Source organism: Sorghum bicolor, chromosome 10, assembly GCF_000003195.3.
Source record: "Sorghum bicolor cultivar BTx623 chromosome 10, Sorghum_bicolor_NCBIv3, whole genome shotgun sequence".
Lineage (NCBI taxonomy): Eukaryota > Viridiplantae > Streptophyta > Magnoliopsida > Poales > Poaceae > Sorghum > Sorghum bicolor.
Window position 1 is genome coordinate 42,888,179 of NC_012879.2, and position 16,344 is coordinate 42,904,522.

Sequence of the window (16,344 nt, forward strand, 5' to 3'; positions counted from 1 at the left end):
CCGGTGGGGCCGGAGTCGAAGACGCTGACCCGGGACCCACTCCAGGAGCACGTTGCTGTTACACACGCACCGGCTGGGCGAAGCGTGCCGATGGGGCCTGAGTCGAAGGTGCCGACCCGGGACCCGTCTCAGGCACAGGGGCCGGGCCGAAAGGTGACCCTCAGGACCCGGGCAGGGTAGAGGCCCGGAGGTGTCACAGGCGACAGGCGACAGGCGACGTAGCAGTACCTGCAGGAAACACCGGCAAAGGTGGCTGGTCCACCGGGTCAGTAGGAAACACAGAGGAGAGGTTAAGCTCTGAAGTGGAAGCGGGAATGGGAGTGGTGGAAAAGGGAAAAACAGACTCATCGAACACCACATGGCGAGATATGAGGACTCTATGAGAGGCAAGGTCGTAGCATCGGTACCCCTTGTGATCTGGGGAGTACCCAAGGAAGATACAGAGAGTCGAACGGGGAGCCAGCTTGTGAGAAGCGGTGGCGGTGGTGTTTGGGTAACACGCACACCCAAAGACTCGAAGGTGATCGTAGCGAGGGGGGTCCTGAAGAGAGCGTGGTGTGGTGTGAGAGCTGGGCAAGCAGCGGAAGGAAGACGGTTAAGGAGGTACGTGGAGGTGTGCAAGCTCTTGGCCCAGAAGCGAGCAGGAAGCGAGGCCTGGAGGAGAAGAGTACGCACGATGTCGTTGGTGGTGCGAATCATGCGCTCAGCCTTGCCGTTTTGAGAGGAGGTATACGGGCAAGACATGCGCAACTGGACACCGTGAGAGAGAAAGAAGGCACGGGAGGTGGATTTATCGAACTCCCGACCATTCACACTGGACAGCCTTGATGGTGAGGCCGAACTGTGTGGACACCCAAGCGAAAAAGTGGACAAGCGCGGGAAAAGCATCAGACTTCAGACGTAAAGGAAAAGTCCAAGAATAATGCGAATAATCAACCACCACCACAAGATATACTTGTATCCAGAAATACTGATGACAGGAGATGTCCATAAGTCGCAATGTACAAGGTCAAAAATGCGGGCCGCATGAGAAGAATTATAAAAAGGAAGACGAACATGACGGCCCAGTTGGCACGCATGACACAAATGTTCATCATGAGCCCGAGTACATCGAATATTGGAACTACAACTGAGCTGCATCAGAGCATCACGCCCAGGATGGTCGAGACGCCGGTGCCAAGTAGTGCAAGTAGTAGCGGTGAAGGCAGCTGACAAAACTGGCGAAGGAGGCGAGGTAGATGCCGGAAAGCGAATAGTGCAAAGGGGCCCCGTGCTGTCACATCGGAGCAGAGGACGCCGAGAAGCCAAATCCTTCACAGTAACACCAGAAGAGTCAAACTCCACAGAACAAGAATTGTCAGCTGTAAAACGACGAATGGAAAGAAGGTTGTGAACCATAGGAGGAGCAACAAGAACGTCAGGAAGACGAAAGGAACCATGGGGGCCAGCGGCACCCACAGAGGTGACTGGAAGACAGGACCCATTTGCGACCATAATGGACGAAGGGAGAGAAGAAGGAGGGTGAACAGAAGAAAGTATACCGGGGTTAGGGGTGGTGTGGTAAGTAGCCCCAGAGTCGGCGACCCACTCTGGCCCACCTGGTGGTGTCAGGGCCATGGTGCTGAAGGAGTGGGCCAAAGCCGCCTGGTCCCAGCCGGCAGGCCCGGACCACGTAGACACGGGGGGTGCCATCCACGGGGTCGCGGAGGGAGACCCGGGGGAAGCTCTAGCAAGCATGACCGCCGGCGGGTGAGGCTCACCACCGGGAGCCTAGAACGGCCACATGGAGATGCGCTCTGACCATGGATTGTGGAAGGATGGCCAGGGTGCACCCCGTGGAGGTGGCGGCGTCGTGTTGGCCCCACGACCTGCTCCACGTCCCCCGCCACGGCGACGGCGACCGCCACGCCCCCCCCCACCCCCGCTCGGCCCGAGGGGAAGAGGACCGAGAAGTGACGACTGTGGTGGCGGGGCAGGACGGGGCGGAGGAGTGGCAGCAAGAGCAGTCGAAGACGAGGACCCCAGGGCGGAGGTGGACCCAGGCTGGAGGCCCTGAGTAAGCTCCTCCAGGACAAGGTCATCAAGGACCTGCAGGAAGGTGGGGAAGGGCCGTTGCCGAGTGATCCACGTCCGGAGGTAGGAGTAGCGGTCACTGAGCCCGCAGAGAACGTTGAGGACCAAGATATGATCCTCCACGGGCCAGCCGAGGTCGCCAAGTGAGTCCGCCATGCCCTTCATCTGGCGGCAGAACTCACTGACGGAGAGGTCGCCCTGGACGAAGGTGTGGAAGCTCGCGTCGAGTCGTAGAGCCCGGGCTTCGGCGTTGCCCAGGAACTGGCCCTCGAGCGCCTGGGTATTGTGTGTTTCTTGGTGATAATCTTATATCATGGCCGTCCAAGCACCAACACACTATCTCACGGTCCAGTGCTGAGTCCGAATATAGGGGTGTTGCCAATGTTGTGGCTGAGGCTTATTGGATTCGCCAACTCTTGGGCGAGCTTCATCGTCCTTTACCACATGCTACTCTTGTCTATTGTGACAACATTAGTGCCGTGTATTTGTCAACAAACCCAGTTCATCACCAAAGGACCAAACATGTGGAAATTGGTAACCATTTTGTTCGGGAGTGTGTGGCCCTTGGCACTGTGCAGGTTCTACATGTTCCTACATCCCTTCAGTATGCTGACATATTTACTAAAGGATTACCAACTGCTGTCTTCCTCAACTTTTGATCCAGTCTCAATGTTCAATCATCTCCAGTTGAGACTGCGGGAGGGTATTAGAATATGAATGGCCTAGAATTTGTGTAGTATAGAATGAAGAGTCTCAGTAGTGGAAGAGTCTAGAATGAGGAGCCTTAGTAGTGGAAGAGCCATGTAACTCCTTTATAAACTCTTGATCAATGAATGGTACAGTGGGGAGAATTCCACTCACAGAAACAACTGCAAGGCATTTGAACTGAAATGCAATACTAAAATGAAGTATCTCAGTTTGCAGGCCTTACCGGATCCCTTTCAATCAGATGACGCAGTGTCGACACTGCTAAATACCTAAGACTTGGCTGTAGAAAAAAACATTATATAACACTGTGAGAGGGGAGATGATAATAAGTATTTTCTCCTACTTTAAAGAAATGATATGCAGATCTCCTGCAAATTCTGAGGGGAAAAACTAGAATTAGTAAATAGCAGAAGTATCTACCTGTCTTGAGTAAAGCGTTGGGATAAGACCACGAACATGCAAGTGCACAGGAACAGCTTGAGGAGCAAAAAGAACAAGCTGCTGGGAAAATCTCACCGATCTGCAGATTTTGTCAAATTTCATGTAAAACATTACAGAAAATGCTTTCAAGATTACTTATTAATTTGGCCTATACTAACCAGATGCTTGTTAATAACAATACAAGTTCTTTATGTCAATACTTACTCTAAAAGCGTAGCCATTTCATTTGAGGAACTTATCTCTGCAATGACAGACTGAAATTGGAAAAAATAAATAAATTAATAAATAAATTACACAAACCAGCTTCTTTAGAGACAAAAATAGTTGAAAGACTGCAGTTCATGTCTATCAAAAACAGAGAATACTCCCTCAAATATTAAGTGCTGGTCATTTTATTCTTGAATGCGAGGGCTTAAGAATATGAACCTTTACTACCTAATACATACGATATATAATCCCAAAAACTACAACCACTCAATGGCATGCATTATCCAGTTACAATATGACAGCTAGAATGCTAAGCATCAGTAATCAAGTAATCGGTCCAACAGGAGCTTCACAACTATAGTTGGATACGTTCGCTAAGGGGCAGGATCACCTCCGCTGTCCAAGTCGAGGAGTTTGTCTCCCTTTGGATAAGGCTACAAAGCATCCAGTTGACACCGGGCGTTTGTGACTCCATAATCTGGAGGTGGACAGCCGATGCTTCTTACTCCACCCGTTCAGCATACAGGATCCAATTCCAAGGTTCCTACGACGGGTTCTGTAACGAACTCATTTGGAGAGCACATGCTGAGAATAAAGGAAAGGTGTTTGCTTGGATCATGGTGTGAGAAAAAGTCTTAACGGCGGATAATCTTCAGAAGAGAGGTTGGCCTCACCAGGACCAATGCGCCCTATGCAACGGACCTTTAGAATCATGCCTTCACCTATCACTCCTCTGCCCATTCGCCAAGACAGTATGGAGCCAAGTTCTTTCATGGGAGCATTTCGATGCACAGTTGATCTGCCCCACTCAAGACCCACCTGACCTGAAGTCTTGGTGGCAAGAGGCCGCAAACAAAATAGCGAAAGAAGAAAAAAGGTGCTTCAACGGGTTGGTCATCTACACACTATGGAACATATGGAAGGAAAGGAATAGGAGAATTTTTAACAACATCCAGGAGTCTGCAATGCAAGTGGCACTAAGGGTAAAGGAGGAGATCGAGTAAAGGAAAAGGGCTTTAGCTTGGGGAAGGACCAATATCGCAGGGGGCATCGTGTAATCCTTTTGGGAGTTTTGGCCCTTTTGATCTGTACATAAACCTCTTTTCCCTTCTTAATTGAAAGGCAGAGCTCCTGCCATTAAGTTCAAAAAAAAAGTTTGTTGGGTCTTTTCCTTCTGGAAGAGGGGTTAAGAGTAAAAATATATGTTCATCGATACAAGAAACACTGATATGGATAGAGGTACGGAGATGAAGCAACACGGCTACAACCCCCCCCCCCCCCACACACACACACACACAAAGGAAAAAATATTATAAATTTATCATGTCAGAACAACATATTGAAGTTAGGAAGGCTAGAACATAAGAGGAGGAAAACATTCCAATTGAAAATCAGTACCACTAGATAGCACGTTGTCAGCTTGCACACCAGATTTTGAGTTTCCACTCATCTCTACGCTCTACAGCAAAACACAGGACAAGGATAAGATAAAAATCCAGAGGGAGTTCACAAGTTCAATATTGCCTGGTGGCTCCCTTTGGCTTTGGATCCTAGGCATGCCCACTCCAAGGGGTGAGCTCTCCAGGCGATAATGTGTCCCAACAAGGGGAAGTGCGGAGCAGAAGATTGGAGGGATAGGAGGGTCATGTTGTCAGGAACTCTGAATCTCCAATTCACTCTATCAGTTTCAGCTTCAGTTTTGTCAGGCTTTAGTATTCTGGCAAGCCGAGAAAGTGTTGACGACTGTGGACATGGTATTTAAGACCTGGTCTGGAGTGTATAAGGGGGATCTTACACACTATTAATTTCAGAGTTTAAACAGTGCTTAGTGTTCTATTGACGACTGTGGACATGGTATTTAAGACCTGGTCTGGAGTGTATAAGGGGATCGAGTACCATTAGAATCATCCTTTGGTCACACATTTAAGCTGCTGAGCCTGATGGTGTTTTACAGTGGAAGCTTTATATGGGCCAGTGTTGCTGGGCTGGGCACTAAAATAAGGAGTTGCAGGCCCAGGATGAAGTGTCACACAGTATCAGCAGCATATCACGAATTAAATCTTTTACTTTTAATCTGTATTTTTGTATACTTCTCCGAATACCCGCATTACATCATATGATGCTGTATCACCGTATCCTGTCATATAGATATGGGTACATCATCCTTACTTGAGTATTAGTGATACATAGGTAAGAATAGTCTAACCTTGCAACGCGAAAAGAATGTACTACCAGGAGCAAGCTCTGGACCAAGAACAGCAACTATTGCATTGATAAGATGACCAATTCCCTGTCGAAGGTCCACATATCCATTTTCTTCCAAGAGGAGAATCTCCATAGCAAGGAAAAGTGTCCCCTGTGCAACAAGATATTAAAGCATCCATTACAAATTTGCAATCAACAATGCAAGCACATGACATTGCATGCGTACCGCACATGATATCGCATGCTTACCACACAAATAAGAAACGAAAAGTGACATCAAGAACATAATAATAAGATAATGAGCTTTCAAATCTGTATGCTGGCAAAGCACAAAAGATGTGTGCCACTTTTAGTTTCATGGAAGGGTGCCTTCGATTAAGTATTATATGGTGTTCCCCTTAGTAAAAGAATATAGAGCAACTTGAGTGTGTTGTAATTTGGGTTCTTTACCCCTTTTTTCTTCTTAATATAATGAAACGCAGCTCTCCTGCGTTTTCGAGAAAAAAAAACTTCCACAGATAAAAAGGAAAAAAAAAATAGAGCAACAATTGATACGAAATTAAGGAAAGATAAAAAGATAAAATAGGATGACTATCTAGCTGACTAGCTCTTTACAGGTAGGGATGGATTTGGATCAGATTTGGATGAATATGGATTCAGATACCACTATTTACCACATTTTAATTCGAATAATGATAGTCAGATAATAATGCAAAACAAAACGGATATCTCGAATTCAGATTCGAATTCGGATACCTATTGATTTTGATTTGAAGATAACATGTATTTTGTTCATATTGGTAGTTTTGTGTATAATAAAATCTTTAAGGACGAAGGAATTTAATTTATAGCTATATAATTAAATATATATATATATATATATAAGTGTCAAGGGCGGTATTGCCCAGGGTAGCTGGACCCCGACTACGTAACTCGTAGTCGCGATCCGTCGTCGCCGGCTGGGTTATGCCCCCACGCCGTCGCCGCCTTCGTCAACTGGGTTATGCCCCCAAGTTGCCGGCTTAGGAGATAGAGGGAGAGAATAGATGGATAATACTTGATTGATTCCCTTTGAGTCCCTGATTACAACTTATATGGCCATAGGCCTAACTAAAAGGAGTAACAATCTCCTCAATCTAAGGAACAGAATCTCCTAATTTCCTTCCTAGCCACTCACGGTGCTAGCCCCCTGCGCGCCTGCCTGCATGGCAGCTGAACGCTCCAGGGCGCGACGCACATCACGGGCGCGGCGCCGTCTCACGTACGTGCGCCCAACCATGACATCTCCCTCTCCGTCGAGAGTCAACTCGTCCTCGAGCTGGAAGGAGGGGAACCTGGTGCGGAAAGCGTCCGTGTCTTCCCACGTAGACGATGCGGCTGAGCAGTCCTTCCACTTGATGAGCACCTGGGGAACGCCTCGGGCGAGACGGTAGCGTACTGCACGCTCAGGCTCCGGCTCGATGGCGCCATGTCGAAGCGGTGGCAGCGGTGGTGTCTCAGCCGGTGGCTCTCCGTGGAACTTCTTGAGGAGGCTCACATGAACAACATCATGGATGCGAGCGCCCGTCGGCAGCGCGAGACGGACAGCGACATCATTGATGAGTTCCACCACTCGATAAGGCCCCACGAAGCGGGGTTTGAGCTTGCCGCCCGAAGCTTGAGGTAGCGAGGACGCTGCCCGTTGCCGAAGACGAAGGAGGGCCCAGTCACCGACCTGGTAACTGACGGAACGGTGGTTGCGATCGTAGTACAGCTTCTGCGAAGCCTGAGCCTGCTCAAGCCGGTAGCGGACATCAGCCAAAAACTCATCCCGCTCCTCCATTGTTTTGGCGACAGCTTGGACCCTGGTGTCGCCTGGTTCATAAGAACGGATGGAGGGCGGATCCCGACCATACACCACCCTGAAGGGAGTGTCCCGCAACGACGACTGGTATGCCGTGTTGAACAGGTACTCTGCCCACGGCAGCCACCGTACCCATTGGCGAGGTCGGTCACCCGTCAAGCAACGTAGGTACATGACGATGACACGGTTAGCTGACTCCGACTGCCCATCGGACTGGGGATGGAACGCCGAGGTCATCTGGAGTTTAGTGCCCAGCAGCCGCATAAGCTCTTGCCAGAAGGCCGACGTGAAGACCGTGTCCCTGTCCGACACGATGGATTGAGGGACCCCGTGGAGGCGGACAATGTCGGCGAAGAAAGCTTGAGCGACCGATTCAGCGGAGTACGGATGTGCCAAAGGTATGAAATGGCAGTACTTGCTGAATCGGTCCACCACGGTGAGGATGACCGACTTGCCGCGGACGCGTGGGAGGGCTTCCACAAAATCCAGCGCGATGTCGATCCACACGCCCTGCGGCACCGGCAGCGGAAGGAGCAGGCCTGCTGGCTGCAGGTGCTCAGACTTGTACTGTTGACACACCGCGCACGTGCGCACCATGTCCTGCACCCGTTGCTTCATGTTGGGGAAGTGGAAATCGCGGCGTAGGCGGTGCAAGGTGCGCTGGACGCCCTCATGTCCGTCGGCATGGATCGCCCCCAGGATCTCCTGGAGCAGTGGGGAGGCGGGTGGTATATACAGCCGGCTGCCGAAGTGGACCATGCCGTCGACGAGGGACCATGGCGCCGAGCGTGTCCCCGCTGTGATCTCAGCGTGGAGGGCGACGAGGGCCGGGTCGTCCCGGTGTGCTTGGCGTAGGCGATCAACGAAGTCGAAGCGGGGGGCCGAAAGGGCGAGCAGCGCCCCATCCTCTGTGTCCCTTCTGGACAGCGTGTCTGCCACTGCGTTCGTGGCGCCGGGCTTGTACTCAACGGAGAAGTCGAAGCCCAGCAGCTTGCCAACCCAATGGTGTTGCGGGATTGTGGCAAGGCGCTGGTCCAGCAGGTACTTGAGGCTGTAGTGATCCGTCTTGACGCTGAAACGACGTCCCCAGAGATATGGGCGCCAATGTCTGACCGCCTGAACCAACCCGATCAGTTCGCGCTCATAGGCAGCAAGCGCGCGATGTCGCGGCGCCACCAGTCGACTGAAGAATGCGATCGGGTGGCCGTCTTGAAGCAGCACCGCCCCGAAGCCGTGGGGCGACGCGTCGCACTCCACCACGAACGGCTTGGCGAAGTCGGGCATGGCCAGCACCGGGGCCGCGGTCACCGCGGTCTTGAGGTCTTCGAACGCCGCAGCAGCCTCTGCGTTCCAGGAGAAGCCCTCCTTTTTGAGCAGGCTGGTGAGCGGTGCCGCCATCGCGCCGTAGTTGTGGATGAACTTGCGGTAATACCCCGCCAAGCCGAGGAAACCCCGCACCGCCCGCGCTGAGCGAGGCACCGGCCAGTCGCGTATGGCCTGTACCTTGGCCGAGTCCATGGCCACGCCAGCCGCCGAGATCGTGTGGCCGAGGTAGGCGACCGACGAGACCCCGAACTCACACTTGGAACGCTAGACGAAGAGGACGTGGCGGCGGAGCTCACTGAGGACCGCGCGGAGGTGACGGAGATGGTCGGCCCATGACTTGCTGTAGATCAAGATATCATCAAAGAAAACGAGTACAAAGCGACGAAGAAAAGAACGCAGTACATCGTTCATGAGGGCCTGGAATGTCGCCGGAGCGTTGCACAGCCCGAACGGCATGACCAGGAACTCGTAGAGGCCGTCGTGGGTGCGGAACGCTGTTTTGTGGATGTCCTCCGGTCTCATGCGCACCTGGTAGTACCCGGAACGTAAGTCAAGCTTGGAGAAGAACCGGGCACCATGGAGCTCATCAAGCAGCTCGTCGACGACGGGAATTGGGTAGGCGTCCTTGACCGTGATGGCGTTCAGCTCGCGGTAGTCGACGCAGAACCGCCACGATCCGTCTGCTTTTTTGACGAGGAGGACCGGGGACGAAAAGGCGAAGTCGCTGCGCCGTATGATGCCTTGGCAGAGCATCGCGTCGCACTGCTTCTCCAGTTCGTCTTTGTGCGCAGCGGGGTAGCGGTACGGTCGAACTGCCACGGGGGTCGCGTCCGGCTTGAGGATGATGCGGTGGGAGCGGCCCCGTTCTGGTGGCACACAGCTCGGCGCGGCGAAAACGTCTTGGAAGTCGGCCAGGAGCGCGTCGAGGAGGGGTTCCGAAGCCTCAGCAGCATGGAGGCGAGCGGGGGCCGTGGGAGCGGTGCCACGCCAGCAGATGGACCTGCCCGCATGCTGGAACGCCATGGTACCTGCCGTCAAGTTCCAAGTGATGTCCCCCAAGGGCGCCATCCAGTTGGTGCCCAAGACCACGTCATAGCCTGCAAGGGGCATGATGAAAATTGCAGATCACGTCGACCTGAAATTGCAGGCCATCGATGAGCACTGGTGTGCAGCGGAGCACCCCGGGACAGGCGATGCACTCGCCATTCGCCACAGTAGCCGTCAGCCCAGGGCGCGGCTCAATGGTGAGTCCTGTGCGGCGGGCTGCATCCTCCCCAATGAAGCTGTGCGTGGAGCCGGTGTCGATGAGCGCGATGAACTCCGCGGCGCCCACTGTCACCCGGAGTTGAATCGTGTTGGTGCCCGGCACGCCCGCCACTGCGTGCAATGAGAACACCGGGGCTTCCTCAGCTGCAGCGCCCTCGTCCAGCTCGACGCCTTCAATATAGAATATGCGGCGGCAGACACGGTTGTGGCCACGCGAGTAGGGTTCATTGCAGTTGTAGCAGATGCCTAGTCGGCGCCGTTCTGCTTGTTCCTCGGTCGAGAGCCGCCGCGGTGGATTTGCGGCACCTCCTCGGTTCGGCGGCGCTGGCAGGGCTAGGACAGCGGCCGCCGGGGGCGCAGGCAACGCGAGCGCAGCCGCAGGTGCTTGGCGGGGCGCTGGAGGCGGCGGAAGTGCGCGCGTTGCGGGACGAGCAGCAGCGACCGGCACCCGCTCGAGTTCCATCAGTTCGATCTGGCGAGCGAGGCTCATGGCCGCCGGAAGAGTCTCCGGGTTATGGATGCGGACGGCGTGACTCAAGGGCGGCAAGAGTCCCCCGGTGTAGAGCTGCACACGTTGGGATTCCTCCAGGCGACCGGCGCGGGGAAGAAGGGCTTGGAACCGGTTGGAGTACTCCTCAACGGTGCCCGTGCGCCGGCATTCTGCCAACTCAAACAGAGGCGCCGAGCGGAGGGGAGGCCCGAAGCGCAGGTCGAGGAGGTCCTTGAAGCGTCCCCAGGACGGTGTACCTTCGTCTTCTTGAAGCTGCGTGAACCATAGCTGCGCGACGTCATCCAGGTGGTAGGATGCCATCCACACACGTTCTTCCGCCAGCGTGCGGTGTTGGCGAAAATAGGCGTCGCACTTGTTGAGGAACAACAGAGGATCCGTCGTCCCGTCGAAACGGGGGAAATCCCATCGCTTGTGCTTCGGAGGATGATCTAGAAGCGGACCCTCCGTGCGGTACTCGCCGCCGCCGCCGGAGGACGACGCGGATTTCTCCTTCATCACCGCCATGTCGGCCTGCATGGTGGCCATATCGGCGGAGAGGGTCTTCAAGGCCGCCAGGACATCGGCCATGGTGGGTGCTGGCGCAGCATAGGTGGGCGACTACGGCGAGGTGGGTTGGTGGTGGGCGGCTGCAGCAGTGGAAGATTGCGTGGAACGGGTGGGAGAGGATCGACGAGACCTTGATACCAGGTTGTCAAGGGCGGTATTGCCAGGGTAGCTGGACCCCGACTACGTAACTCGTAGTCGAGATCCGTCGTCGCCGGCTGGGTTATGCCCCCACGCCGTCGCCGCCTTCGTCAACTGGGTTATGCCCCCAAGTTGCCGGCTTAGGAGATAGAGGGAGAGAATAGATGGATAATACTTGATTGATTCCCTTTGAGTCCCTGATATGGCCATAGGCCTAACTAAAAGGAGTAACAATCTCCTCAATCTAAGGAACAGAATCTCCTAATTTCCTTCCTAGCCACTCACGGTGCTAGCCCCCTGCGCGCCTGCCTGCATGGCAGCTGAACGCTCCAGGGCGCGACGCACATCACGGGCGCGGCGCCGTCTCACGTACGTGCTCCCGACCATGACAATAAGATATAAGAAATAAAATAGATAATATATATACTAACTACTAAATTCGGATAAATAAAAATAAATCTAGAAGTATATAAATAAAATAAAATACTAATTAATATTATTAGCCATATTACAATTAACTGAACTTTAGATTTATATATCGTTAATAATACACGCGTTATTCTACACCAAACTGTTATACTCAACAGAATTCAGTATCATTCAATACTCACATTTTAGTATTTGTTCGGTATTTCATGGTCCTGGGTGTAGTACTGAGTGATACTGAACGCGGTTCAGTATTTTTTTCTGGTCAGTTTTGGCTTGCAATGTAGAATAGGTGATATAATATTCTACACCTAAGGTGTAGAACTGTCGTCGTTACTAATGTTTAAATTACATTAGCCATAGATAACCTCTAAATTTATATATCATCTGTTATACTAAAATTATTATCATTGACATGGTTAATTAGTCACAATTATAAGATTTAGATGGTTTCAAAATTATTTGTATTTTGCGGATTCGGATAATATCAGATATTTCACATTTTTGTCGGATACGGATGTGGAATCAGATAGAGAATATTCTTCAAAAACGAATACGGATACATCCATATTTCAATTGAATAGGATACGAATATCCATATTTACGCTAAAACAGAAACGGATATTGGATCTCTCAGATATCTGGACATCTGTATCCATCCTTATTTACAGGTTAGTCACATGGGCAAGAATTTGAACAGTACCAGATCCAAAAGAGAACAAAAGAATGAACAGTATACTGCTATTGTTTCCACATGTTTATAAATGCCAAGTCATTGCAAAGCATGTATTTAGAAAACTAATGGCTATAAAACTTATTACTCTCAAAAAAAAATGTTGTAAAACTTATTTCAGGGGTACCTGAACTTGGGAGACATAAGACAAGCCAGCAGCTTCAATGGTTAAAAGGAGTGCATGCAGTGACCACAACTGCAGATTGAAATTAGAGCTTTTACTCAAATGAGATAGTGAGCTCACAGTTGGGGTAATCAGAGTAGATAATGCCATTCCTCCAGCACTGCATCCACAAAAGGTACATTACTGCAACCACCTCAATGTGCCAAACATACTCCCACCACTACAATATATAAGCCTAGCAGTAAATGGTGGGATAAAGCATTGTTTGTTATATCAAGGTATCAAACTAAAGAAAACCATACCGTTCAAGGGGAAATACATTGAACTAGATAATTTACTTTGATAGTAAATGAGAATAGTCATCAATGCAAAGAAAACTCACTTTCATATAGATGAAATTTTCTTTTGCTTCTCCTTAAAAGCAATATAGCAAAGACTAATATAGGGAAAAAAAAGTAAGAAAACGTAAGATTCTCCAGATTTCTATTAGAGATATGTAACACATGTATATCATGTGACTTGTACTCCAAATTGTACCTTGACAATTATTGAGTTGCATGCACCGACCAGTTCAACCCAAAAGCTTAAGCTGATGGGGAGAGGTGGGCAATTCACTTATATTCCAACACTTCCCCTCACGTGGAGGCTCCCTCAGGCCTCAGACGTGGAATAGGAGCGAGCAGCAATTATTTTATTTAATTGCGCAATTCACTTATATTCCAACAACAATATATATGAAAGCCACCCCACATTATGGGTGTGAGGTGTTCCCCTAATTCTCAGTATGGTGCCAAAAACAAAGGTCTTGAACCCAAAAGCATTGGCGAGGTAGCGCTCTTGTTTAGGGGCATATCCTATTGATCTATACAACTCAATACCATCGGCGGAGTTCTGATCTAGGGCACACGACAACGCTTCCGCACCACGTGACCCTGAGGAGATCGATCTCCGCCGAGGTAGCGCTCTTGTTTAGGGGCATATCCTATTGATCTGTCGCCTCATCGTCATTCTAGTGTGGGTCGCAGTAACAGATCGCCTACCTCCTTGCACCACCAGCCTCCTCCATGCTGCCAGACAATGCCTTGTCCCCGCACCGCTGTGGTGGCAGACAGGCTAGAGCAGTCTTGACCATGCGCTCCGGCACCCTCCTGACAGGCCAAGGTGCGTCCTGACCATGCGCTCTAACACCCTCCTCCATTGTCACAGACTAGGACCTTGCCCGCACCATGGCCAGGCAGGATCCACCGTCAACCCGCACTGCCAGGCATCCTAGTGGGTGTGTGTCGCCTTTGTTGTTGCTTGTATCCTAGTTTGTTTTGCCTGCACAGTGGGCTGTGTGTCGCCTTTGTCGCTGCCTGTATCCCTGTTCGGTTTACCCCATCACTGATCGGGGTTGAATCGCCAACCGTCCATCGACCTCACATGTATCTATTCCCACATCAACATCAACAACACCTGCCTCTTCCCTTCGCCCACATGGCTTGGATGAGCACGCAATGACGCAATGTCGAGGGAATGCTTCCAAGCACTCCTTCTCGGCTTCATCACCAAGGTTGGTAGGATCGGGATCCTAGACACAGATCGTAGGATCTTATTGTAGTATTGGTATAACTATGCAATTTTGTTTTTTAATTATTTTAATACTTATATATCAGAAAAAATACATTTAGAAATTATATATAGACATTCTATAAATATTAATTCCATATACCACAAAAGACAAAATTGAAGTCACTCACCGACTGACATGTGCCCCACTATTTAGTTCAGTAATACAAAGCAGGCATCACAGAAGACTTTTTTAGTCCACCGACATCGTTCTTATCTGTTCCTTCTCACCATCTTTTCCTTGTGTTTCTTTTCCTCTCACATCTCTCCTGAATTCATCCATGACCTGAAGCTGTAGGTCACCAGGATGTTGGCTCAGCTAGCATGTCGCACTTGTGCAGGTGTGGACTCCTCGTCAACAACTATGCTCGGCTAGCATGTCGTGCTTGTGCAGATGTGGACTCGTCGCCGACTAGCACGGTGTGTCGTGATTCTAGCAATACTGCCCTCTGTATCCCAATCCCACAACGACTATTCAAAAACGATCCACGCACCAATTCGCGTCGCTCAACTCCAGTAGTATTGTAGAAGCATATGATCCTGTGGCGTGATACTAACAACCATCGTTTGTTCGTCATCGCCACCACAAATGAGGACGCTTCCACCTACTTCTTCCATCATTGTCCCACCTCACACGTGCTCGATCTGATCAGCCCATTGTGCACGATCCTCCTGGCTCCCGTAACGTTAGTCGAGTACCATGCGCATCCTCTCCAAACAATAGGGCTGCTATTGCTATCGCCTCCTCAGGTCACAGCACCACTGCACATGATAGCCACCAAAGGAGACACGCCCTCACAGGCATGCCTTTGTCCATGATGGCACTCGCCGCTGCATCTACATCATCATCCCCTCTGCATCGACGACTGGCATAGCATGTGTCCGAACAATGACTCTGGGCACAGCTCGCCTCCAAGTAGGAGCGTCTACTGCATCACCTCCGCCAGCACAACCATAACACCAGCATCTACTCCCGCCACACTGCATCACATTCATCGAGCACAACCATATCACCAGTGTCCATGGACGGAGCCAGCGGTGGGGCTAGGGGGGCTCCAGCCCCCCCTACCGCTGCTGCGCCAATGGAATTTCTAGTGATTTCCTTCTAATTGTAAACACAAATGTATAAGATAGGGTGGGCTGAGACCTTTATTTTTTAAGATATATTTTGTGAACCTCATCCTTCATTGATATTTTCAATATAAAACTAATTCAAATTATTATATTTTTTCTATTGTGAAGGATTATAGTAGAGCTAAGTCAATGTAGTACTTTTGTTGAGCCCCTCCTATTTTTTTTCCTGGCTTCGTCCCTGCCAGTGTCGTCGTCTGTTTTCCACCTACTTCATCTACTCCGACAACAGCAGGCTTGCCCTCACCACCTTTTACCCCCAACGTTCTGCGCACTGCAAATGCCGCCAAGGTCCTCTCTACTGTTCCCTTAGATGTTGGCGTATGGTTGAGTACGACACTGGTGCGTGCCATCAATCATGAGGCGTTCCCGGGCCTAGAAACCCCAGCGTATGCTTCATCCATGGTGGCTTGACTATAACGACCCTTCCTGTAATCCTGCCTCAATTGCACTGTTGCTTTCATCGAAGTCCTTCATAGACTTTGGCATCGCCCCCTTCATGGTGCCTCTTTTCCGCGCATTGCTTCATGTGCGACAACCTTGACATTGGCTACGTCAACCATGACTACTCAGCCTCACCCCTTCTCCAGTCTCACAGTATGCACCGCTCCAGTTGTGACTGTCGGCCGCGCGCGGGTTTGGGGGAAAGGGGCGGGGAGGGGAGGTAGAGTATATTGGGATATCTCCAGGGATCATGTATTCCCTCCCACCTTGTCTTACTTGTCTTATCTCGAAGGAAGGCTTCTTGCCCCCCCCACCCCCCCCCCCCCCACCAAGCTATGTACTCATACATAATTTGCTCACGAGGCTCAGGAATACAATCATCTATTCGTCCTATATGTGAATTATTAAACTGAATCGAATGGGCACGTATACACCCAACCCCATGGAGATTATTAACTGGTATTTTGAGATTCAGAATTAATACAAAGAAATATCTTCAGATACGAAACTTACCTTCGATGGATGCAACCCAGTGAAAATGCAACCGAAGATGTATAGCCCAGATCTGTTGCTGTTACCAGCTCTCCAAGAAGAGAGCGAGCCTAGCAAATGAA

The 16,344-nt window shown here is 50.7% G+C and overlaps 1 protein-coding gene across 5 annotated transcripts in view; it reads right to left on the reverse strand.

The window, feature by feature from the left end:
- Positions 1-16,344, reverse strand: part of LOC8058820 (HEAT repeat-containing protein 5B) — a 73,842-nt gene that overhangs the window by 17,135 nt on the left and 40,363 nt on the right. For all 5 annotated transcript variants that reach the window (XM_021448993.1, XM_021448992.1, XM_021448991.1 and 2 more), the window contains 6 exons: positions 16,244-16,332; positions 12,551-12,707; positions 5,636-5,785; positions 3,427-3,476; positions 3,202-3,301; positions 3,005-3,061 (listed from right to left, as the gene is read on the reverse strand). In XM_021448993.1, coding sequence (XP_021304668.1) covers positions 3,005-3,061; positions 3,202-3,301; positions 3,427-3,476; positions 5,636-5,785; positions 12,551-12,707; positions 16,244-16,332 — 603 coding nt within the window. The remainder of the gene's footprint in view (positions 1-3,004; positions 3,062-3,201; positions 3,302-3,426; positions 3,477-5,635; positions 5,786-12,550; positions 12,708-16,243; positions 16,333-16,344) is intronic.